Source organism: Dasypus novemcinctus, chromosome 23 (genome assembly GCF_030445035.2).
Source record: "Dasypus novemcinctus isolate mDasNov1 chromosome 23, mDasNov1.1.hap2, whole genome shotgun sequence".
NCBI classification, from domain to species: Eukaryota; Metazoa; Chordata; class Mammalia; order Cingulata; family Dasypodidae; genus Dasypus; species Dasypus novemcinctus.
Window position 1 is genome coordinate 23,690,216 of NC_080695.1, and position 26,302 is coordinate 23,716,517.

The window sequence follows — 26,302 nt, forward strand, 5'->3', positions numbered from 1 at the left end:
AAATAATGGAGAAAAACTATAGAACTTTAAAAGTGAAAATAGTAACCCAAGAATTCTACTCCTAATCAAGCTGGCATCTGAGATATTCTCAGATTTACAACACTCAGAAAATTCATGGTTGAGGTAAACTTCCAGAAACAAAAACAAAAACAACAACAACACTGAAAGTTTGGGAAGTTCGTATCAGAACAACCATATATTAATCAAAAACAGAAAGGGGAAAATGAATAAGAATGGCTACGGAGGAATTGGTATAAGCATTGAAGTCAGTTGCACAGGGATGTGTTAAAAATAAGTGCTTCAAATATGGTTACAAAACCAATTAGATTATTTATTTAAAATCAAAAGTTACTAGAATAAAGTAGAATAAAAACATAGGATTGTTCAACAATAACAGTGAACCCCAATGTAAATCATAGATATATAGTTAATAGCACAATTATAATAATATTCTTTCATCAATTGTAACACATGTACAACACTAATGCAAGATGTTAATGATAGGGGTGGGGGTATATAGGGACTCTGTATTTTCTGCATGATTTTTTTTTAAAGATTTGTTTGTTTATTTATTTATTTATTTTCCCCCTTCCCCTCCTCCTGTCCTGCTGTTCGTGCTGTGTCAATTTGCTGTGTGATCTTCTGTATCTATTTCTCTTTTTGTCTTCTCTTCTCATTTTTTCTCCTCTAGGAGTCAATCCTCGGAACCCCTGATGTAGAGAGAGTTTCCCTGTCAATGCACCACCTCAGTTCCTGGTCTCTGCTGTGCTTCACCTTGACTCTCCCCTTTGTCTCTCTTTTGTTGCATCATCATCTTGCTGTGTGACTCACTAGCGTGGGCACTGGCCCACCACCAGGCATGCTTTTTTCTCTTCTTTTTTACCAGGAGGCCCCAGGGATCGAACCCAGGTCCTCCCATATGGTAGGCAGAAGCCCTATCACTTGAGCCACATCTGCTTCCCTGCATGATTTTTTTTATAAACCTGCAACTTCCCTAATATAAAGAAGTGAGAAAAGTAAGATAAAATGAAAAAAAAGTAAAAAAAAAAAATTCTTTTTCTAAATTTTCTTAGAGGCATATTAATAACAACTATATTCAAATTAACTGAGAACAGAAAAGAGGAATGGGGAAACAATTCCTCATCTGCCATTAAAAAAAGAGTAAAGAGTAGCATTGATTTTTAACTAATGTTGGAAGTTAGAATTTCACAATCACTTCATGGTCATTACTAGAAAAATTCAAATCAAGATATCTAAATTACAAGGGACTGAGAGGCAAATAAAAAATAAACCATCACAATAAATAAAGGACAAGCATGAAATCATAAGCACACATGAAAACCAGCATAAAACAAGATGAAAGAATCAAGACATAACCCTTTAAGCATCCTGAAATAAATGTAAATAGGTTAAGCTTACCACACACAAAAAAACCTCTCAGAATAATTAAAACTAAAATATGATGACATATGTTGTGTGAAAGTATCACACCACCTAACAAAATAACACAAAAAATGGGTAGGAGTGCAGTCTCACCATGTTCCTGGAAGGAAAAAACACAAATAATTATGAAAGGCCCTCATGCCTATCCCATATAACACAAGCAAAAAGGTTAAATGGAAAAAATCAACATAAATCCAAAGTGTAATTTAAAACAAATAGCGTTTAAGGAACACATATGTTGATAAAAGATAAAATCTATTATGAGGGCAGACAGGGCCTTGAAAATTAAAATTAAAACTGTTGCAAGTAAACTGAGGAAGCAGCATAGCAGGGTAAGACTTCAAATCACCATTTATCTTGGATAAAATAACCAAAAATAGGGCGGAGGGGACATAGACAATATGAAGATAACTTCTATGCATAGGTAAAAGCTTTTACCACTGAGACAATACCTTAAAAAGAGTTAAACTTATTCTTTCTTTTTGTCTTTATTTTTTTAATGTTATATTAAAAAAATATGAGGTCCCCATATACCCCCCACCTCCCTCACCCCACTCCTCCCCCCATAACAACAACCTCCTCCATCATCATGAGACATTCATTGCATTTCCTGAATACATCTCTGAGCACCACTGCACCTCATGGTCAATGGTCCACACCACAGCCCACACTCTCCCACAGTCCACCCAGTGGGCCATGGGAGGACATACATTGTCCGGTAACTGTCCCTGCAACACCACCCAGGACAACTCCAAGTCCCGAAAATGCCCCCACATCACATCTCTTCCTCCCACTCCCTACCCCAGCAGTCACCATGGCCACTTTCTCCACACCAATGCCCCATTTTCTTTGATTACTAATCACAATAGTTCATGAATAGAATATCAGTAAGTCCACTCTAATCCATACTCTATTCCTCCATCCTGTGGACCTTGGAATGGTTGTGTCCACTCCACATCTATATCAAGAGGGGGCTTAGATTCCACATGGATGAACCTTATTCTTTGTTGCAAAGAAAATCCTAGCAATTACAGGTCACGTTTCTCTTCCACAATGTGATGAAAATAGAAAATGGAATGTAAACTAAAAATTTTTAAATCCTAGTGTCTTGGAAATTATAAAATACTTTTCTAATAAATTGTAGTGTATTAGAGGGAATAAAAAGCACAATAGGATGTGGTAAAGAAAACAATGAAACAATTAAAACTATCTATCAAAATATAGGAGATACTACTAAAGCACTTCTCAGTGGCAAACTTCTAGCTCTAATTGCCTTAATTATTAAATAATGAAGAATTAAAATAAATGAAATAAGTAATCAACTAAAGTAGCAAGAACTGACAATAATAGATAACCATAAACAAAACCAAAAACAGAGAAGCAAAACAAAAAACATCCTGCAATTGAAACTGAGGGAGGGAAAATTCACAGTGTTTTTATTCTAATATCACTGGTCCATTTAAGACCAAGTCACAAACTCAAAAGCCTAAGAAAGACAAAGCCAATTCATCAAAAGGGGAGCAGGTGAGCAGGGGTAAGACAATAATAAATGATGGAGACTATAGACTAAGCCCTGCTTAGAGGACATAGCTACTGAACTCCACCAAATTATTTCTGTGAAGGAATGCAGATCTAGTTTTGCCAAATTCTCTAATATTTTAAGAGGAGAGAGAAATGCAGATTTTCAATGTGAGACTTTTCTGCTTTATAAAATGCCATGAGGGCCAAATAAAACATGTCTCTGAGCTTTATTTGGCTGGCACACTGCAAGTATGCAACTTCGGATTTAGGCTACTTCAACTTGAATCAGTTTCAATACTTTATTTTTTCCAAAATATTCTGTTTCATGTAGATTTTCAAATGCATTAGTGTAAAGTCACATCAAGTATTTCTTTTTTAAAAAATCTCCTGATAGTTTGTCATTTCTAAGGTTATATTTGTGTTAACTTTAATTCTTAATTAAATATGCTATGTTGTCGATTTATTGCATTTTTTGTTTATATAATCAGCTCTTGGATCTTTTCATCAAAATTAAAGGGATTTTTTGGCTTTTAATTTTTGAATTTTCAAGTGGGTAGGATTCTTATTCAAACTTTTGTTATTAATTTCTAGTTTATTGTCTTGTAGTCATAGAATGTGTCTGTAAATATTTGTGCTTTGGAATTTAATTAGGTTGTTTTTGTGACTTAATATATAACCAAGATTTTGTCAATGTACCAGAATCATTTAAAAGGAAGGGCATTCTTTTTGAAGGGTACAAGTAACTTAGCTTTGTCTGGTTGATAAATCTGAGAGAAATGTATAAAATCTCTCATAATCATTGTGGCTTTGCTCCTACTCATAGTATTTCTAAGTGTTTTTTCTGAAACAAAAATTCTGTAATAAATGTGAAATTCTAATGAAAAAGAAAAATCCTAAAATCCTGAAGTCATCATTTGTGTTCACCAAATATTTTCAATTCACTCCCTTTTGTGCATGTAGTTGGATTGTATTTATATACACCTTTTGAAATTAGACACAGCCATGCCACTTGCTTTAGCCAATGAAAACACTTTAAGAATTAGTGTGTGATGCATCTACTCTCTTTCCCTTGCCTTAGCAATCACGAAAGCACCCAAACATGGAGTTTCCCTCTGCCAGGATACATGAGGATGACACTGGGGAAAGACCCAGCCAATGCACTATGGACAGGCAGCATGAGTGAGAACTTTATATTGTGATTTTAAGCCACTAAGATTTGGAGGAATTGTTTATTACTGCAGCATAGCATAGCTTATCCTGACTGAAACAGTTCTGAAAAGAAACTATAGGCAATCCACCTAACAGAAAAATTGACTAACCAATCAAGATATGAAAAATACTTCATGTCACTTATAAATTAAAATGAAATACCAACCATGTTAGTAATGATTTAAAAATGACAAGACTCAATATTGGTCAAGGTGTTCAGGGATGGGCACTCTCATATATCCTTTTTTTTTTTAAAGATTTATTTATTTATTTATTTCTCTCCCCTTCCCCTGCCCCCAATTGTCTGTTCTCTGTGTTCACTCATTGTGCGTTCTTCTATGTCCGCTTCAATTCTTGTCAACAGCATGGGAATCTGCTCTTTTTTGTTGTGTCATCTTGCTGCATCAGCTCGCCATGTGTGCAATGCCACTCCTGGGCAGGCTGGACTTTCTTTTGCACTGGGCACACTCCTTGCGCATGGGGCTCCCCTATGCGGGGGACACCCCTGCGTGGCACGGCACTCCTTGCGCGCATCAGCATTGCGTGTGGGCCAGCTCCACACGGGTCAAGGACATCCTGGATTTGAACCCCAGACCCCCCAAGTGGTAGGCAGACGCTTTATCCATTGAGCCAAGTCTGCTTTCCTCATATATCCTTTTGGTAAACAATTGCTGAGAGAAATGCTATGTATCAAGAATTTGAGCAGATTTTATACAGGACTTGGTCATCCTACTTATAAGAATGGTTTTTGTCTTCAACATAATACAGTACTTGGTTCCAGGAAGGAAAAAACTTCCCAAATACTTCTGCACGCCTTTTGAAATGCTGGTATTGGTTTGCTTATCTCTGATCTTAAATGCAGGGATGATCTTGCCAAAGGAAAACAGGATACTGGTAATGGATGGGTATGCATTGGCATCATGAGTCGTTAATGTCATCTGTGGTTTCTTGGAATAGAATGCTTATTGAAAGCAAGGCTTTGGAAAATGCAAGTGACTCTTATATTCGACCTTTATGGTATCAATGATGACTTCGAGGACATGGGAGTGGGATGGCTACTTTTGAATGTCCTTGTAAAACAAGCTTAGGGCTTTAAACTCTCAGCTCGAGTCACAGTTGTACACCTAAAGTGCATCTATGGTGGCCCTAAAATAATCATATATTTCTTAAAACCACAGAAAGACCCCAAATATAATTGTGTGGCTTATTAAATTAAAATAATTTGAAAGCACAAACCCATCAAGTCTCTCATGTGAAACTTAGGGCACTTACTGGAAAGAAGTGGGACCCTGAGACTTGGAATAGGAACTTCTGGCTGGATTCAGATGAAGCTGAGAAAACTGAACGCCCTACTGTCTCCCTGATGTCCTCTCTGATATCTCCCCGAGGTCAGACAAGATCAGCTTGAAGACCTTGAAGACCTTGATAAATAAACATACCTGAGGCAGCTACCTTGCACACAGATGCCTATTTCTCACTGCCTCTCGCTGTCTCTAGCTCCATAACCAAAATAGATCATGGTATCCAAGCAGGGAAGAGTTCCCAGGCTGATACGGGAGAAAATAGCTAATTAACCACAGATTTGCAAGCTATTTCTACTTTATATCAGCATAAACCTGGGCAATACATACAGCAAGGGATTCTAGGGTGTTAGACCAAGGCAGACAGAATATAATATTGGATGAGGCCACTTTTATTGAAATGGAAGCACACGTCAGAAATTCTTTGTTTCTATGTTGGCTTGAGTATCTTTGAGCGGCTCTACCAGTGTGTTTGGTCATTGGCTGAATCTTGGATTCTTTGAGGCCAAGTGTGATTGCAAATATTCCTTAGCACAATGTAGGTGAAGGAATTGCTTAGGGAGATAGGAAGGTTGGAGTGGACTTATCACAAACATCCACCATTACTACATATCTCAAGAGAGCCTAAAGGACTCTCCCTTCACTAAGTCAATGAGAAACCCAGAGACACCATCTTCAATTCATATACTCTATACCAGGGTCAGCCTGGACTCAAAGGAAGATATCCTGGGGAGATTTGGTGGCTGGAGTCCTGAGCCCAAATATTCACATATAGGCTTGGAAAACCTAGATCATGTCATGTCTCTGGTGCATGTGTGTTGTGTGTTTGGGTGTATGTGTTCTGTTCAGTCACTGCTACAATGTCCTGTTACCACCTTAATTTATCTGCAGCCACTAAAATCACATCCAAAAAATAAATATCTTCAAGGGATGTGGTAAGGATCTTGGTTTGATATGGCTTAGCTATACCTCTTATTAGTTCTGTGACATGGGAAAGTTACTTGAAGCATCTGCGCTTCATTTTTCTTATCTACCAAATGGGAATCATAATAATTAGTACCTATGGCTGATGTGAAGATTAAGTTAATAAATACCTAAAGTATCTAGTATTATAACCCAATGTTATCATTAGGGGCATAGGTGTTAGTTATCATTATCAAAACCAAGTCAAGACTTAGTAAGATCAAAGAACATCCAGCAATAATGCATTAACACAGAATCAAAAATTGTGAATTACTTGAAGTTTTTAAAGTAAAAACTCCCTATCATTGAGTTATTGGGAGGAGACTATGGAGGGGACTTACTCTACTGGAGGGATCCTCAAAGAAGGTACAGAGTTGAATTTGTTTCCCATTTCTCCAGATGTACCCAAGACTGGCATCTCTCAAACTTAAAAGTATTTATGAATCACCTGGGAATCTTGTCAAGATGCAGATTCAGAGTAAACAGGTCTTGGGGCCAGGGACTCAGCATTTTAAACCAGGTGGTCCCTGGACCACAGTTGGGGCTCACTTGTTTTCAGGAGGGGGTGTGACTAAACCCCTAAGAATAGACTGTTTGCTTCCTTCATCAAATTCCCAAGGGGAAAACTCCCAATCTGCCTTTCAGGCATCTACCTTGCTCTCAGTCCTTCACAGGCACAGAAAGCTGACTCACTTCTTGCTCATACAGTGACTCTGTAATCTTGAAGATTTCTCTTTAGGCAAAAGAATTTTCTTTTTAACCACAGGTCCTCAAATCATGTCAACAGACACATTGCTGCACAGTAACCCAATGTGCTTGCTAAAGAATACAGGTCCCTGGAGATTCTGGCGTGACAGTTCTGTTCTTGTATCAAGATCCTATGTGCTTCTGATGTGCAGGTAGGTTTGGGGATTTCTGCTTTAGGGTAAAAAAAAAAAATCCAACTACTTTCACCTCTAACAGAGAGACTGTATTTCATGCAGTCTGTGGGTGAGCAGCTTTCCTCACATGCAGGAAAGAACTGTAGATCCTGTCTCACAAAAGAAAGCTAGGGCAAGGTCCAGAGTTTCCAAATCAGTACCTCACACATTGGAAGTGAGCACAGCTCAGAGTAAGCACATGCCTTTCCTGTCTCCCCAGGAGATCACAAATAAAAACAGTAAAGTCATATTAATATGGAGAAATAAGCAAAGGATTAGTACTTTGATTGAATGAGTAGTTGAACAAGGGATTCTGTGGATATACTCACTAACACTGGGGACATTGCTAACTATCTTTCCAGGGATTCTGGCCATCATTTTGTTCTCAGCCAGCTAAGTGTTTTGTCTCAAAAGTGAATCTGGCAAACCATTAAAATAAGCAAGTGCACGCATAACAGACACCAGATAAATCCTTTTTGGATTGAACTAGGCAGAATCAAATTCACCAATCAGCCAGCAGCGAACTTAAGGAAAGAAAAAACCTACAAAATTGTGGAGGGAAAATAATTAATTTCCAAAGCCAAAATTGGTTGGAATTTCATAAGATTCTGCATCTCTGAGGAGCCAAAGGAAAATGAGGGAGAAGACAAGGTCTGCGTTTGTTTCAAAGGGTGACTTTTGTTGGTTAAGCTCCGGGGAGGGGAGGCAGCATAGAGGAGGAGAGGATTGCCTCAGGAAATTTGAATGCAATCTCACACACTGCAAGGGCTGCTGAGAACTTCAGGTTTGATTGTTTCAGGAAACTAATTGCTTGCTGGTTCACTCCAAATGACCAAGAGTTGTTGAAACCATTGAGTATGCAGAAAGCTGTGGAAAATATCCCTTGGATCTTGATGGTGCCAGGCCCTTATTCCCCAGTGAATGTGCAGAATGTTCTGAGGGGCTCCTGCAGGGGCTGCAGGGACCCCAGAACTGAGGGGAGCAGAAGTGGATGGCAGAAGCTGGTCTTTGGAGCATCCTTTCCCAACCTGGAACTAGAAAAGAATTAAGCCTCGGAGATAATGATGTGAGTGGCTCTTTTCCCATTTCTCCCGAGGATGATGCATAGCTAGACTCCTGATGCAAAGGAGAGAAGCTGATTTGTGCCATGCTATGGATGCCTTGGGGTGTCAGGGCTTAGCTGTCTTGGGGAGCCTGGTTGAGAACGGTACAAGATTCCAAAGTCAGGGCTGAAGGAGATCCTGTGGGAGAGCATCCAGGAAAGGCGAACCCTGGCCCTAACTGATACTGAGGGTTAAATGTCACCTTCGCTGCAAAGGCTGATGGGAAGGGAATGGGAACGTGAGCACAAGGGGGCATGGAACTGAGTTGAAAGTTCCAAGAAAGAACCTTTGTAATAATGGTCAAAGAGGAATCCTGACACACTGGGCAGAAGTCTGGTGGGGTTTTTTTGCTTCTTATCTTGTTTGTTTAACTCTGAATAGTTCAACAGATGCAAACACACAGGCATGCGTGCATGCACAGAGCCAATTCCAAAGCTGAGGGGAAGTGGCCAGGGGCCAGCAGCGCAACCCCAGGCCTTACTACCTGTCTTCCGTTCTGCCCTCTGGAAAACAAACATGGGCCACAGACAAACTGGAATTGTTTGGTTCCTGCGGGGTCTGTGTCCAGGAAATCCCGAATCCAGGGAAGTTACGGTTACACGTGTAGCGGACGATGCACTCCATTCCCAAGGAGCCCCCTAATGAAAGCCTCATGTGTACACTTAGGTTGCACAGGCACTCAGGCTGATTCTAGCTGGGACTCGTGCCGAAAGAATGACCTCACCATCGGGCAAACCCGGGAGAGACCCCAGAAAGAGAGAAGCAGTGTGTGGGCCGGGCCTGCTCCTAATCGTGGCCAGCTGGGGTGAATAGGGTGGGGGTGCCCCCAGGTACCACCATCCATGGGCAAGGAGACACGGTCATCCTTCAGCTGAGAATCCCAAGCCCTGCCCCAAACACTCCTCTCTTTTTTAAAATTTCTTTTCTTTGTTTTTGGCATTGCCCCCGTCAAAATCTCTGCCTCTCCACATGTTTCACGCCAAAAAGAAACTTAATTAGGTAGGGCCAAATCTCTGGGGAGGATCCCCAGTTACAGAAGCTTGGAAGGAAGGATATAATTAGAACCTGATTTCTTTTTTAGTAGAACAGCTCTAAAGGCCCTGTTAAGAGAAGGCCACTGTGTGAACTTAGAAAAACAGCCAACCCATCCACATCTGGAACCCGATACCCCGGAAATTTTATTTACTAGCATCATCGATGAAACACACACAGACGCGCATTTCAACTTCAGACTGAGCAATTTTTCACTTAGCTCTTTTCAGACGTAGGCATGTAATCAGTTGTGTAGGCAAGGCTTTGTGCTATCCTGCAGCATTATTTTCATACATTCTGTTCTAAATCTTTTGTAGGCAACAAAACAAATCTTCAAGGAAGCCGCACTTCAAAAATAAGTAAATGTTTATCACCTGATGGGTCCACATGAAAATAGCTGATTACTTAGGCTTTTGTTCAAGGAACACTAATAGAAATTTCCTACAAGATCTGTACAGGCGGCCTTTGGCATTGGTACCTGACTATGAGAAGTTGCAAATAGATGGGTGAAACTTGTAGTCTCTGAACTGCATTGCCAGATGGGGCTTTTACCTGAATCCTGGTGAACTCTTTAGCAACATCACCATGCAAGGCCCCATGGAATCATGGAGAATTTGTGAGATGTACAAATCCCCTATATGCTCAATCCAGTGAGTGAATATGCAAAGAGTGAAGCTGGACCTTGATGAGACCCTTTAGTCTTATAAGATTTACTTCAAAAGCCTTAGGAGTCTTAGGTTGTATTTTTTCTAATCCCACATGCTTTTAGTCCATTTGATTGACTTTTATCATAGGCATTGTGAGAAGAAAATTGAAAGCACAAAAACCCTCCTATTTCTAATAAACTGGAGGCCTATATTAGAATTTTTATTATTTTTAAGGGGGAAACTTTTTTTCTGGTAACATATCTCTGAAAAGGTGATGGAAGTCAATGGAAGAGAGATTTTCCTATAAAATTGTGCTTTGCTCCAGCTTTTCAGAAATACCTCTAAAATACAAAGCAAGGTCAACCCAGGCCTGAAATGCTTTGGTGAGACACTATCAATCAGAGTTGTAAGGACAAACCTGGGACTGCACAGACAACTGAATACTGTGATAAAACATCTCTCTCTTGAACCAGAAAATAAATGTCTCTAGCTGTACTTGGTGGATGGTACTGGGGTTCATTCACCATGTGGTCATGCTTATTGTCATTCTCCAAACAAGACCAGCAAGATAGCAGTAGGAAGCTGCTTAAAATTAGATTAAGCTAAGCAAATATCTCACCACCATTACCTCGGTCTATTCCTCCAGAAAGACTTTCTGGCCCCCCTCTGGTTCCTTTACTTGGTCTACACATTGTGCTTTTACCTGAGGTGTTGAAAAGTCCACTAATCTGGACCCCTTCTGCCGGGAATCAAGACACTTCTCAGAGAAGGAAGGGGCACGTATAGAAAATATAAAATAAGTCCAGGAGGGTCATGCCTGGTTTTGGATAGACTCTTAGCAGGGATAGCAGGCAACAGTCTTGACACATATCTAATGCAGTAGTTTTTCAGATCTTTTTAAAAGCAGTGGAATTTTCTTTCCCCAAAAAGGTTGTATGTAGAAACCCAGTATATGAAACAGACAAAAAAAAGGCTGCTATATCCACATAATATGGAATAGTATTCAGCCATAAAAAGGAATGAATTTCCATTCCACACTACAACACAGATGAACCTTGAAAACAGTATGCTAAGTGAAAGAAGCTAAGCACAAAAGTAGTGCATATTGTGTGATTTCATTTATGTGAAATGTCCAAAATAGGCAAATCCATAGAGATAAGTGGTTGCCAGGGGATGGGGTAGAGGGGAATTGGGACTGACTGTTAATGGGTATACCGTTTCCTTTTGGGCTGAAGAAACATTCTAAAATTGATTGTGGTTTTGGTTGCACAAATCTATGAATATACTAAAAGCCACTGAATTGTACACTTTAAATGGCTGAATTTTATGGCATATGAATTATCTCAATAAAGCTGTTAAGAAGGAAGAGGAGGAGAAGGAGGAAGAGAAAATAAAGGAACTGCCAGTTGTGGCAAGACAGGAGGCCAGGGCTCCAACACCTGGGCCCCCTTCCTCACCCTGATCCATTCAATGGTTCTGGAAATACCTCTGCAGATTCCATGAGCTCCATGGAATGCTATTTGAAAACCCCTTCAAATGCAGACCAAGACTTGAACTCAAGTCTTCTGTCTCAAAAGGCAAGGCCCTTTTCAACCCAAGGTCCCGGTGGGGAGTCAAAGGCTCAGCTCCAGAAGAAGCCGCTGGCCCCAGTCTTACCGTCCATGTCCAGGCGCTGCATGATGATGGCCAGCTCTACCTCACTTGGCATGTAGCCCAGAGAGCGCATGGCCATGCCCAGCTCCTGCTTGGAGATGAAGCCGTTCCCATCTCGGTCCAGAACCCGAAAGGCCTCACGGATTTCTATAAGGGAGAAAGAAAAGAAAGCCCATTAGACACATGGCTCGGAATTCTTGTTGTCTACTGGTAACACCTAAAGAGCTTTTTATAGATAGTGGTATGTCAAAACTCTTTAGTGAGATAAAAAGAAAGGTCAAAAGAGAAACAAAAAGAAAGAAAGAGGGAAAAGAAGAAAGGAAAGGACAGAAAAAAGTAAATGGAGAGGAGAGAGAGGAGAAGGGAGGGGAAGGGTGTGGGGAGGGGAGTTTTGGGGAGAGGAGAGGGAAAAAAGGAAAGACAGTTTTGGAAGGAAGAGGTAACTAGCTGTGAACATCCTAAAACACTGTAATTGGCTCACTATTAGACATTGGTCCCAGCAGAGAATCATGTGACATACAGACACTTTCTGAGCAAGGTTGAGGGTCAGGTTTCAGCTGTGAGAAGAAACTGTTTGGAGGAAAAAGAGTACAAGATTCCCCTTTGCAGACTTAAATTTCAGCTCCCCGCTGCTGCAGGAGCTGTGCAGAAAGCTTTTTCAACCTCATAGGAGGATAGGAGTAAAGTATCCTGCTGTTTTTATTTCATTCCTCTAATTTACAGTTGTTTTTTGGCTATAAACAACCTCAGATCAATAAGGGTGTCATAAAGCCAAAAGGCAACTTTAATCACTTTCTCTTAGGGCTGGCAGAGAACTTGACTTTGCTATCAATAAGGCCCATTTTACTCGGCAGGTGTTCTCCCGTCCTTTTACCCCAAACCAGAGTTGCACTGAATTCCACCTAGAGTCACAACTCAAGAGCCACATGGCCTGTCAGTCCTGAGTTGGCTGAGCATTTCCTAACAAGATGCAGACCCATAGGGCCAGGCATGGGGAGTTTGAGATCATGGCCTGAAAAGGAGAGGCTAGTCAGTGATGTCTGAGCACCAGATGTAGCCCAACATTGACTTTCCATCAATAAACCCAGTTCAGCGTAAGCCCAGGTAGAGAAGCTACCAACATCCACCTTGCCATTCAACGAGGATTGACTATGTTATATGAAAGGCACAGTATTAAGAACCACTGAGAAATAAAAACAATTTGCTAGGCATGATGGTTCTTCTGGAACCCAATAGTCTAATCAGGATGGCAAGGGACACACAGAAAACATTCAGTAACTCTTCAAACCAATAATACAAGATACCTGGCCTTGACCCATGGTCTAGCCTTATTTCTTACAACTTCTCTAAATATCTGAATATGCTCCCAGCAAGTACCCTGAGCTACATACTCACCAGTTCCCAAATAAGCTTTGCCCTTTCATGTATGTATCAGTTTCCTGCAGCTGCTATAACAAATGACTGCAAACTGTGTGCCTGAAAACAACAGAAATTTATTCTCTCACAGTTCTGGAGGCCAGAAATCAGAAATTGGTTTCACGGGGCTGAAATTAAGGTAACAGTAGAGCTCCACTCCCCCTCTGGATGCTCTAGGGAAGAATCCATTCTTTGCCTCCTCTAACTTCTGGTGGCTGCTGGCATTCCTTGGCTGGTGGCCACATCATCCCATCTCTGCCTCCATCTCCACATGGCCTTTGACTCTGTCTATCAGGACACTTGCAATGGTATTAAGAGCCCACCCATATCATCTCAAGATCCCTAACTTCCTTACATCTGCAAAGACCCTATTTCCAAGGTAACATTCCCAGGTCTCAGGGACCAGGACCTGGTATCTTTGGGAGTCTTTATGCAGCTTACTACACTATCCCCTGCTGGAGCTACTACCTGAAATACCTTCCCATCCTCTTAAACTGCCCAAATCATATCAGTCTTCACAGATAAGCCAGGGACTATGGATTCCACAAAGATGCCTTAGTCCACCATAGCCAGAGTTGTCTCTCTCTTTGCTGACCATTCAGTCGCTCATTCCTTCCTCTCATGTGGCACCTAGCATGTGAAATATGATGAATGGTACATTAACCCTGGCTTCTCTTCTAAGCTAGCTGAAAGCTCCTCATACATTTCATTCAGCCTCATGTATGCCCCACTCACACCCCAAAGGAGATGCTAGAGAGATCGTTGTTGAATGGATGTGGGGTCTGAAAAGACAAGGTCATACGTTATTAGCAAATGCGGTATCAACACTAACTCGGCCCGCTGACTGCTTTTCTTGAATGAGCCTGGCCTTCAGCAGAGAGGAAAGCAGCCAGTCGGGACCCTCGGCGTCTGGCCAGGTGTAATAGCTAATTAACTCTCCAGCCAAACCCGGAGGCCTCAGTTTGTTCATGTGTAAAACGAGCCGGGCTGGCTGCAATGACTCCTAAGGTCCTTCCCAGCTTTCCTGTCTGTGGGTCCGTGGGCATCGTTAAAGAGTTTAAGAGAACAGGAAGCCTGGGTTCTCTTGAACACCTTATTAATGTGCTGTTCAAACTTCCCTCTTTTTCCCACTGATGGTCTAGAAACAAATTTCAGTCCAGTCCAAATTCGGAATCGAGGGGTCTGTCTGCAGTTTTAAGTTTTTCCCGTCAAGCTTAACTACAGCAGCTATTTGTTTTCCTTGCAAGTCCCAGGTGGTCCAAAACCCTGCACACGGTGCTCGAGGACACTGGAGCAGGGGCTGTGTCCTCACGTGGCCCAAGCCAAGCTCCCTAGATGCTGACAATGAGGGGGTGCAGAGGCGGGTCTCCTGAAGTGGGGGTCAGCCCATGAGGTGTCCAGTCCCGGCTCTGCCCCGCAAACCTGGGCAGGCTCCTTTCTCAGCCTCACTCTCCCTATCTGAAGAATGGGTGGGGCTGGACCTCCTGCGAGCCTCTATAGTAGGGTTTTACATCCTGGCTGGCACAGGCCATGCAATAGTGGGAAATGTCGGACGAGGCAGGTCCCCGCCTGGGGTCCCCAGACAGCCAGCTGCACGGCAGGGTCCTCTCCTCATTCTCTGGTCCATGCTTTTTGCAAGACAGCACCTTTACTTCCCATCCCTTCGAACTCCATCCTGAACTTCCTTTCTTGGCTGTTGATGTGACCCTTATAGGGTGGGCACCTCTGAACACAGGGCCCAGCCTCCTTCCTGTGGTCCCCTGCAGGCCCCAGATGTTACTTGAACCTGTACGCTTCTGCTGGACACTCCTGAGTGGCCTTGCTGAGAGTGTTTGATAATATGCCTCAGATGCCAGGGTCTTGGCGGCTCTGCTCGCCTGCTCCCACCCCTGCCCCAGCCCCAGCTCGGCTGGCTGCCCGGGCCATTACTCCAGCAGCCTCACCCCTGGGTTCCTGGATATAGCTCTTCAACGGGGATCACCCACAGACTCCTCCACTGTGGGTCTTCGAGGCCTCTGAACCATCTGCAGTACAGAACCAGGCCCCTGGCCCTGCCCCACTCAGCTCAGGACCGAGCAGGCAGGAACCAGCTCAAGCTCTGTTGCCTGTGGCCCCCGGGAAAGTAGGACGAATCTGTCTGTCTCTGCTTGCATAGACTATCTGGTTCCTGGCTCCCATTAGAGAATTTTGTGTATGTGTGCAAAGGCAGACAAAGCTTACTAGCTTCATTTTATTTCAAAATAGTAGAGAGGAAAATAAATATACAAAACTAGAAACGCATAATGGGAAGCTCTGGAGATTTAATCTTTCTAGGGTAGGGAAAACCCAGGCAAACCAGAGGCTTATTAGAAGGAAATGGGTCTTGCAGACTGCGAGAGACGTGTGATGTGAGCCTCGTTTTATTTTTAATAGCAGAACAGGGGGTGAGAAATATGCCCATAAAACCCGCAGAGACATTGGAGCAGGCAGGCTTCCTCTGCCTCAGGCTCCAGCCGCGGCCTGCTCGCAGCGTGCCAGCGGGCACTGGCCAGCGTCCCGTCCTTGGGAAGTGGGGGCTCCAGACCAAGTTTTTAGGAACAACCTGGTAAGGATGTATGCTTTCCACTGGGATTGATTTCCTCTTTGGACCAAAGTCCCTTGTGCTTCAGAGTTCCTTGAGCATGCTGTGCTTTTGGTTTTTAATTCAATTTTACCCGTCAGTCTCATTCAACATGTTCACTTGAGTTCACTAGTATGGGAATTCGCCCACCTCCAAGATATCTTTGGGGGCCCAAGAAAGGACATCTGTATTGGTGACAGGAGTCTGTCCAGTCATCATTGTGCGAGGTATGAAATAAAACAGGATAAGATTCAGCTTCTGAAAGGAGGAATTCATTGACAGCCTATGGAATCTTTCAGAAACAAAGGCTGCATTCCCACAAGGATTTGTGCCTCTCCTCCCTAAGTGCTGCTGAGCCAGGCAAGGCTTTGGGTAGAAATGATTTCTATTTTACAGACCCACAGACTTACTTATCATTGTGCCTATAATTCTTTTTCTTAAACATATCCGCAGCCACCCCAGAGAACTAGGCCTCGGATCTGTGATGTTCCTTAAGGAAACAACCAGTCCAGGTAGAAACAACAACAGAGGCATGGCTACAAGACAGAACAGACTCCTTCTCAGGCCACTCAAATAAAGTGTGCTGCAGATGAAGGCCAGATACCTGCCAGAGTCAATATGTGTTGGCTAATGTTCTGGCTTTGAAGAACTGGCTGAAATTTACAGTACTAGATTGCAATGTCAAATTAGTAACAAAGCACAACAGTTGTTCCTATCTCAATCCCTGTGAGATGCAAAATCTGTTTATTCTCCTGTAATGTCTCTTTAGAAAGAATGTGGATTTTTAACTGCATAAAGCAATGGCCCTATTAGCGAAGAAGATGCATTCTGTTGATACACCTCATTGAGAAATTGCAAAACTGGAGCTAGATGCAGTTCAGCAAGGCTAGGCAAGGCAATTATTAAATACTAATGCAAAGGCATCAGAAAATAGAAGAATCAAACCTGCAGGTCTTTATTCAGAGGAAACAATAGGGCAGGGACCGAGCCAACAGCAGAAGAGATTTAGAAGGGAGTTCCCCCCTCTCGCTGGCAAAAGGTGACTATTTAGAGATGATTAATACAGCTATTCACACTTCAAAGAGTTGCTGTTTACCTATAATATGCCACATGCTGTGGTAGGACAGACAGAAGGCAAAAACAAACTTTCCAGACTGTAGCTGGAGCTACAGAGAGGTGACCAGAATTCATAAGAGAGAATGACAAGTGCAATAATAAAGTCTATACAAAAACCCAGGGGATTCCAAGTGAAGGATGGCTAACTCTGAGGAAGGGTTGGCGGGGAGGTCCCACTTGAATTTTTTAAATCTTGCTGTGGAGAGAAGAGGCAGAGTAAGGAGAAGGGGAGAATGTCTCGGTACTGGCTTCATGGTGGGTGGAGAGGTGTTGCGAGATGAGGGGGACATGCTAACATTAGAGCAAGATAGCAAAGGACCTTCTCAGCCATCTGGGCTTGATCCTACAAGTGGGGCCTTGGAAAACAATGGCCTGTGCACCAAACCCAGCCAGCCACCTCTTTTTGTAAATAAAGTTTTATTGGAGCACAAGCATGCTCATTCGTTTACATATCGTCTGTGGCTGCCTTTGGGCTACAACAGTAGAATTAAGTCTTTGTGGCAGGGATGATTTGGTCCACAAAGCCTGAAATACATATACTCTGGCCCTTTATGCTTTGAGTTTGCCAACCTGCTGTAGGCCACAGGAAGCTCCCAGTGGTTTCAAATTTTTAAAACTTTTTTTTAATTCAAAAAATTTAAATGTCAAATGAAAATCTAAAGGGTTTAAATTTTTAAAAATGAGCAGAGTGGCTAAGAATGGAGTGGCAGGAGATGAGAGGCAGGTCCTCCACCAGCTGAGAACATGGAGGGAAGGTGATGGGTCCAAGAGACTTTCTGAGCACAAGTGGATTGTACTCAGAGAGAGCTTAGGTGTAGGGGCAGGGGGCTGAGATTTCTAGTTAGTGTGATGAGGTAAGCAGTGATGACACTACATGGAAGAGAATTCAAGTGCAGGCTTTGGAGGAGGGGAAGGGAAGTGGGGTTTTGGCCACATAGAGGTGCAGGGCAACTGAGTGATCCCAGGTGAGCAGCTGGAAATAGCTAGAGTTTGGAGAAAGGTGATGTGGAATGTACTATTAAAAGGGAAAGAGAGGGATAAAATCACTATTGCATAGAAAATGCTGGCTCAATCCCAGGGCAGGTTTTAGTGTGACTGAGTTCCAATTCAATTATAATCAATCAGTCTGCAAATACAGCTAATTGGGTTCAGTAATTAGAGAACACAGAGGTGAGAACTCAGATAGCAAGGGGGACAGGGCCCTTAAGGATGAGAGAAATGTTCTAGAAGAGGAGGCTGAGGACTCAAGAGGACTTCAGAAACTTTCCCACTTTTAATAATGTAGTCAGGGACCAGCCACATAGATGGGAAAAGGGAGGGAATGGGGAAATGCACTGTTACTTTGTATAATTCATTTATTTAACTTGGCTCTTTATTTTATTGGCATGCTTTAGAAGGGTTAAGAGATCCTCACTCCTAAATTATTTGTTAATTGAGGTGTGACTAAGTACAAGTTGAGAACACAAAAATCAATGGTGTTTCTAATGCACCAGCAAGGAACAATTCAAAAGGAAATCAAGAAAACAAGTTTATTTACAATAGCAACTATAAGAACAAATTCTAGGAATAAATATAACCAAATATGTAAAGGATGCATATGCAGAAAACTACAAAATGTTACTGGAAGAAATGAAAGAAGACCTAAATAAGTAGAAAGCTATTCTGTGCTCATGGGTTAGAAGAATTAATATCACTAAGATGTCAATACTACCCAAAGCAATTTACAGATTTAACATGATCCCAATTGAAATTCCAACAGCCTTCTTTGTAGAAATGGAAAAAGTTAATCATCAAATTCATATAGCAGGGCAAGTGACCCTAAATAGCTAAAAACTTGAAACAGTTATAAGGAAGGTGGAAGACTCACACTGCCCAATTTAAAAACTTATTACAAAGCTAGATAATCAAAACAGCTTGGTACTGGCACAAGGATAGACATATAGACAAATGGAATATTATCGACTTTTGACAAGGGAGCCAAGTCCATTCAATGGAGAAAGAGTAGTCTCTTCAAAGAAATGGTGCTGGGAAAAGTGGATATCCAAGTGCAAAAGAAGAAAGTGGGTCCCTACCTCACACCGTATACAAAACTTAATTGTAAATGGATCAATGACCTAAATAGAAGAGCTAAAACTATAAAACTCCTAGAAGAAAACATAGGGAACTATCTACAGCACCTCGTATTAGGCAAAAGATTTTTAAACTTTACACCAAAAGTACAAGCCACAACAACAAATGTCCTTAAATTGGACTATATCAAAATTAAAAAGGTGTGTGCATCAAAGAACATTACCAAGAAAATGAAAAGGCAACGCAACATAATGGAAGAAAATATTTGGAATCCATATATCTGATAAGAGTTAAGTATCCAGAATATAGTACAAAGAGAAAAACTAAACTAAACAAAAACCCTCCTACAACTCAACAACAGAAAGACAAACAACCCAAATAATAAAAGAGCAAGGTCTCAAATAGACATTTCTCCAAAGACATTATATAAATGACAATAAGCACATGAAAAGATGCTAATGCCATTATCCAATAGGGAGATGCAAATCAAAACCACAATGAGATACCTCTTCACACACACTAGAAAGTCTAATACTGAAAAAAAGAAAAAGAATCAGTGCTTGTGATGATGAGGAGAAATAGGAACATTAGTAAATTGTTGGTGGAGAGGGAAAATGGTGCAGCCACCTTGAAATACAGTTGGTGGTTCCTCAAAAATTTAAATATAGAAATACCATATAATCTGGCAATCCCACTTACAGGCATATACCCAAATGAATTGAAAGCAGGGACTTGAACAGATACTTGTGTAACAATATTCATAGCAGCATTACAATAGCCAAAAGGTGGAAGCCACTCAAATGTCCAGGAGCAGATGAATGAATAAACAAAATAAGGTATGCACATATATGGAGTATTGTTCAAATGTAAAAATGAATGAAATTCTGCTACATGCTGCTTCATGGATGAACCTTGAAGACATGATGCTGAGTGAAATAAGTCAGGCCCATAAAGGGACAGATATTGTATGATTCCATTTATATGAAATAGCTAGACTACATAAATTCATAGAGACAGGGGTAAGGGGAGGCAGAAAGGGAAATTATTGCATAATGGATATAGGATTTCTCCTTGAGCTGATGGGAAATTTCTGGTAATGGAATGTGGTGATGGTTGCACAACATTGTGAATGTGATTAATCCCACTAAATGGTATGTTTGGGAGTGGCTGAGATGGAAAATTCATGTTGTATATATGTTCACACAATTTTAAAAATAGAGAGAGAGACTAAAGAGACAATAACAACTAAATGCAAAACATGATTTGGGACTGAATCTAATAATGGAAGAAAAAATGCCTAAAAGGACCTTATTATGGTGGCAAAACTGGAATACAGTCTATAGGCTTTATATCAGTGTTAAATTTCCTAAGCTTGATAATTACTTATGGTGATTACATAGGTGAATATCCTTGTTCGTAGCAAAAGCACATGGAAATATAAAGTGAAAAGAGATAAATTGGATAAGATGATACAATGATATGGCAAATGTGGCAAAATGTTCAAAGTTGGTGATCTGGGTATCTGGGTGGGGTGTATGTTGGAGTTCTCTGTATGGTTTTGTTTTAATTTTGCATCTGTCCCATAAGCTTGAAATAATTTCAGAACATGAAATATATAGGAAAATTGAAATGTGACTGAATTCATTTCAAGGAATGTTCATTTATTGTGTTTTTACTACAGACTCACACTTGAACACTAGAGTGAGACCCAAAAGAGCCACCCCACAAACAGATCCCAGTGCTGGAATAGTTTCCCTTATTCAAGTTTATTTATTTAATGCATTTATTTATTGTCTGTTTAAATGGAGTCTTGTTTCACAAAGGACTTTAGGAAGCTTAAAATTTAGCTGAGGGGAAAAAGGCAATTCACATAGGAGTTAGAGGAGTTAAAAATGAGGTAGAAAACACAGGGAGGAGTTGAGATTTAAGAGAGCCTGGAAAGAGGCTTGGAATTGGCAGCAACACAGAAGAGGGAGCATTCCCACAGAGGGCATGGCAGGGCAAGGGAGGGGGTGGAGGACTGAGCCGATGGGCTCTGAGCCCCTTGGTTGAAGGAAAGGGTCCTTATGGGGAGGCACCCTGCAGAAGGACACTGCTGGCAATAATGACTGTCCCTTCCTGGAGCATAACTACAGGTATCACTCAGTGACTATCACTGCAGCTGTGACCTACAATTAGAATCCAGTGCTCCATGGGGCTCCTTAAATGTTCAGCTGCTCTGTTTCCTGGGCCCAGACTCACCTTGGCCAACCCACCATCTTGCCAAAGGGCGAGTTGCGGTTAACACTGTGAAACAGGCAGGAGACAATGTTGCAAAAATGGTTCAAAGGCCCAGTGCTTGAGGACGATGGATATGTGTATCTCTTGTGCCCCCACACTCCCCTTTTTAATTACCTCGTGGCCTTAATCACACCATCAAGTGAAAATAAAAGCCGACTCTTCCCCTAGCTAGAGTCAAGCATTTTGAAAGAAGAGCATTTTCGTCACTTATCAGGTAAAGAAATTACACTGACAAAGACTAAACAAGTATCTGAGCTTATGAAAAATACAATTGATTAATCAAATTAATAATAAAAGCACTAATTTCTTTCCTAAGCTAGGGTAGCAGAAAGCAATAAGAAAGCTGGGGCATTTCCAAGGATACAGGAGCTAGAACAGAGTTAATCTGTCCCCAAATTTTATATCCAGACAGATTAGGCTGAACTGATTTTCACATTCCTGATAGATTAAAGTTAATGGAAAATTACCCAATAGTAAAAGACCAAAGCAAATTAGAACAGAAAGTAACAGTGAGTCACTATCCTGGCCAAGGGGACTATGGGACTGACTGAAGGCTTGGGCAGGGCTGAAAGAAAGACTTTCAATTAGAATTGAATATGTATGAGAGTGATCATCACTGGGGCAGCTGTAAGAAGAGAGAAGATGCTGACTCTGGGCAGATAATGAGTGAAGGGGAAAGGGGAACATACAGCAACAGGCAATTCTCTTCATCTTGAGTTCTGGACTCGACTAGTTAAGGGGGTGGTGGACCACCCCGACCTGGGGAAGGTCAGGAAGGACTCCTTCCTGAGTCTGCTCCTGAAAAGACCAGAGCTTGACAAGACATGTGACACTTTTCAGTTTACATAAATAGGCATAAACAAATGAATTTACACTTATTATGAAAAATGCCCCACAAATGAAGAAAGAAAAAAAGTATCCATAATCCTTCAGTTTACAACAGTCATTGTTAAAATATTAGGGCACTTTATTCCAAACTTTTTTCCTATATAAATATTTGTAATGAAATGAAGGTCATGCTCTCTGTATATTCCTTTTCTTTTTTTCTCTTAACCCACTACATTTTCAATTTTCCCTATTATTAACTAATCTTTGAAACCTCATTTTTGATGAGTAGATAGTAGTCCATAATAGGATTATAGAAAAATGGCTTTCACCAGACTCCTGGTGGGGGATATTTAGATAATTTCCCACTTTAACTAATGCCTACAATGGAACATCTTGGTATGTGAGTCTTCATCATTTTGATGATCATTTTCTTATGATAAAATTTCTAGGAGTAGAATTACTGGGTCAAAGGGTAGGAATACTTTTAAGGCATGTAATGCACCTTGCCTATTTGCCCTCCAAAAGGGCAGGATAGATTACCACTGTCCTCCCATTCCTATCAGTTTTACACACAGAAGCCCAGTCTCTTCTGAGATACACCTTTCATCCAATTATCACTTAGGCTCTAGCTGATGATGTTCAAGATCTAGACTGAGGACAAAAGGGAGGCTTCAATGAAAGGGAGACAATTTCAATGAAGTCTCAAAAAGACCAAGAGGTGCCCCGCATGCAGCTCAGGGCCTGCCCAAAGGAGCTGCCCAAAAAACCATGCACACGTGGTGGGGCCAAGTGTGCTGGTAAACAGGTGAGAGAGCAAAGGCCCAGCAAGGGAAGGACCCCATCCTGACACAGGACAAGGAGGGGTTCGAGTGTGCAGAAAGCCCCTTTGCAGAGTTCTAGGCCAGGCCTGTTTCCACGGCAGCACACCACAGCCGGTCCAAAGAGGAGATGGACCTTCTCCCACAGTCCAGCAGACGTAATCGCAATATGGTGAGAAATCTGATGCTCCTTTACAAGAGTAGCCATTTCTCACATAACAACAGGCCCCATCTCAGGGAAAATTAGGCAAATTGATGAGGAAAGAGTATAGGAATCGTATCATTTGGCGCATTAAGCAATATTGGCTGTATCTACAAGCAGGAAATCGGGTGGAATTGATCTGTGAATAGCCTGGTTACTAATGAATACAATGATTTTTTCATTAAGTCACACTGTTCCTAAACTGTTCAATGTTAATACCCTGAGATCAGAGAATAATCGGCATATGAGGAAACAAAACCATTTTGTGGATTTAGCACAGATATGGAGGCCAGAAGAACAAAATCCAAGTCCTGGAAATGAACCAGGAACAAACTGAAATGAGGGAAAGGAGAGGGACTCTTGGGCACGGCTCCCACCCCTCACCTTCCCTGGGGGGCTTGGAAATCCTCTCTAGAAGCTAAATTTATCTTTGGATTATTCGATTCAATTCAATTCAACAAATAGTATTTTGGGTACCTGCTATATGTCAGGTGCCAGGAGACAAAAATGCAACAGCAAACAGGACATCTGTGAGGGGAAAACATGGACACAACACTGAACTGAAAAATTCCAGCAGCCCCGAACTACAGCATGGGAATGTTGAGGAAAGCTTAACGGCTGGAACTCAGATTCTCTCTCTGGCCCTCAAAAAGGATTATACTGGAACGCCAGTTATTTTGTCTGACTTTTGGAATCTCTCCTGGGCTAGAAGAAGGAAAGCTCTTATAACGGAAGATCAATGATTAAATCCAAGAAAATATGAAGATTTTTATTTTAGATTTTCTTTTTTTAATGACGAGAAAACTATTTTTAAAGGCAACTGCAATCTTGTGTTAAGTCTAAAAGTCTGTGCTAAGTGAGAATGCTCAATAGAGCCCAGCACACAGAAATGAGCCAGAAAGAGGCCTGGGTACCTCCTGTGTAGAAATATAGTAATGAATTTGACCTCCACAAAGAAGCCTGGCCTTTGTCCTGACTCCTGGGTGGAGCGAGGGTAACCTCCAAACACTAGTCATTTTCAGAGTGATAAGAGGGTTTTTCTGTTTGTTTTGTTTGTTTGTTTGTTGTCGTTGTTATTCATGGTAGGCTCATATCACAGCTGATAGTTTCTTCTAATAAGTTGACTCAGGAGGAGGCAGCTACACCAGTAATTTGGGGTGGGGGCTGGCCAGAAAGACCAACCATGTGATTTGAAGGTTGGGCCTTTGAGCCTCCTCATATCATCCTCACCTCCAGCAAGGTGAGGGTACAACCACATAGGAATTGATTTAATCAAGCATGCCTGTATGATGAGACCCCAATAAAAACTCTGGACACCAAAGCTCAGGTGAGCTTCACTGGTTGGTAATCCATATCCAAGTGCTGGGAGGAAATCACATGCTGACACCATGCTAGGAGGACACAAGAATCTTCCCATTTGAAACCCTCCCAGAACTCACCCTACACATGTCTTCTTTTGGCTTGTCCTGATCCATATCCTTTTTGCTATATTAAATGTGTAATCTAAGTAGAGAGCTTTCCTGAGTTCTGTGAGTCCTCCTAGTGAAGCAGCAAGCTGAGAAGGTGGTGGGAACCCAAGAATTTGTTAGCTGTTAGACAGAAGTGTGGGTAGCCTGGGAATACCTGAGCTTGCAGCTGGTGTCTGAAGTGGGGCCTGCATCCCTCCCCTGTGGAGGACTCTGGGTAGGTAGAGTCAGAATGGCATTGCAGTAGGTGTCAGAGAAGTTATTGCAGTGGCCCAGATGCTTCTGTTCACCACCAGGCAAAAGGAACTGTTAGGATAACCACCACCCTACCCTGAAGCTAGATGATACTCGGAGGAAGGGGTGGACAAAAGAACCCAAAGAGTACCTGGTAGGGGGCCCAACAGAGCAAAAGTCCAATGGAGAGATAACATTTGGTTATAAAAATTAATGCCTTGCAACCAGCAAGATGGCAGCAGAGTAAGGAGCTCCTAGAGTTTGCTCGTGCTACAGGGCTGTTAATAATCACCTAGAGCTGTCTAAAGCATCTGTCTGGGGGCTCCAGGAGATCAGAAGAGCATCCTGCAACATCCTTGAAAGAAAAGAAGCAGGAGACTGCCCATATGCAGAGAAGATTGCTGAGTAAATCACTCCATGCCATGGAGGCCAGTGTCCATCCTCCACTGGTGGTGCAAGCCACCTTGGGATTTCTGCAGCGGGAATTCGAAGCTCCACTTCCCCAAAACAGGGGAGGAAGAGACAGTTGGGCACCAACTTCAGTGACTAATTAGTAACTTGGATGACTAAAGTATAATCCTAAGAACAGCTAAAGTTTGAACCCTACAAGTCAGAAAGAGGCCGGTAGCTGCCATCTTAACTCCACTGCTGGCATGAGGGGAAGCTGAGCTGACCAAAAATCACAGTGCTTGTAGAAACTGGCTTCTTTCCATCCAGGTTGAATTGTAGCTCTAGCCTAAGCCCCAACTCCACCTCCAGCAGGAAGGAAACTGGGGGGACCTATACCCACCTCTCCAGTAAAATACAGGCCACACTACAGAAGCTGATGATCATCCTACTTTGCTGGTGCAAGTCACCTTGGAAGATGTTCTGTGGCTGGAGCTGGAAGGCCCATTTCCCAAAATCAGGAGAGGGAGAGACGGTTGCCCACTGACTTCAGTTACTGATTAGTAAAGTCGGCTGGCTAAAGTATAACCTAAGAAAAGCTAAAGATTGAATCTGTCCTGGTCAGAAAGAGGCCAGTAGCCACCATTTTGACTCTGACCCTGGCATGAGGGGAAGCCTGGCTGACTGAAAATCACAGTGACAGTGGAGACTGGCTTCTTTTACCCAGATGGAACTACAGCCCTAGCCTAGGCTTCAGCCCCACCTCTAGGAGGGAGGAAGCTGAGGGAAACTGCACCAACCTCTCCGAGTTAACTGCAGGTACATTTGGCTGGCATAGACTGAATAGTAGGAAGTCTACTGGGGTAATTGCAGTCATTTTAGACCCACATTGCTTAGACTGCTGCCACACCTGCAGTTCCATTCCCGCCTCAGGAAAGGGAGGAAGGAGCGTGAAGCTTCATGACTCTCTTTGGACAACTATAGTCTAAGCCTGTACAATTTGGATTATTACACACGGCTGTGGTTCTGTCCCTACCCCTGGCAAAGGAGAAAGTTGGGAGAAGCTTCATCTGTGCCTTGGGCAATGCGGGCAG

General features: G+C 42.1%; 1 protein-coding gene across 3 annotated transcripts in view; it reads right to left on the minus strand.

The window, feature by feature from the left end:
- The window catches only part of CALN1 (calneuron 1), a 556,564-nt gene that overhangs the window by 235,021 nt on the left and 295,241 nt on the right, over nucleotides 1–26,302 (minus strand). For all 3 annotated transcript variants that reach the window (XM_071211181.1, XM_058285972.1, XM_071211182.1), the window contains one exon: nucleotides 11,796–11,939. In XM_071211181.1, the coding sequence (XP_071067282.1) occupies nucleotides 11,796–11,939 (144 nt within the window). The remainder of the gene's footprint in view (nucleotides 1–11,795; nucleotides 11,940–26,302) is intronic.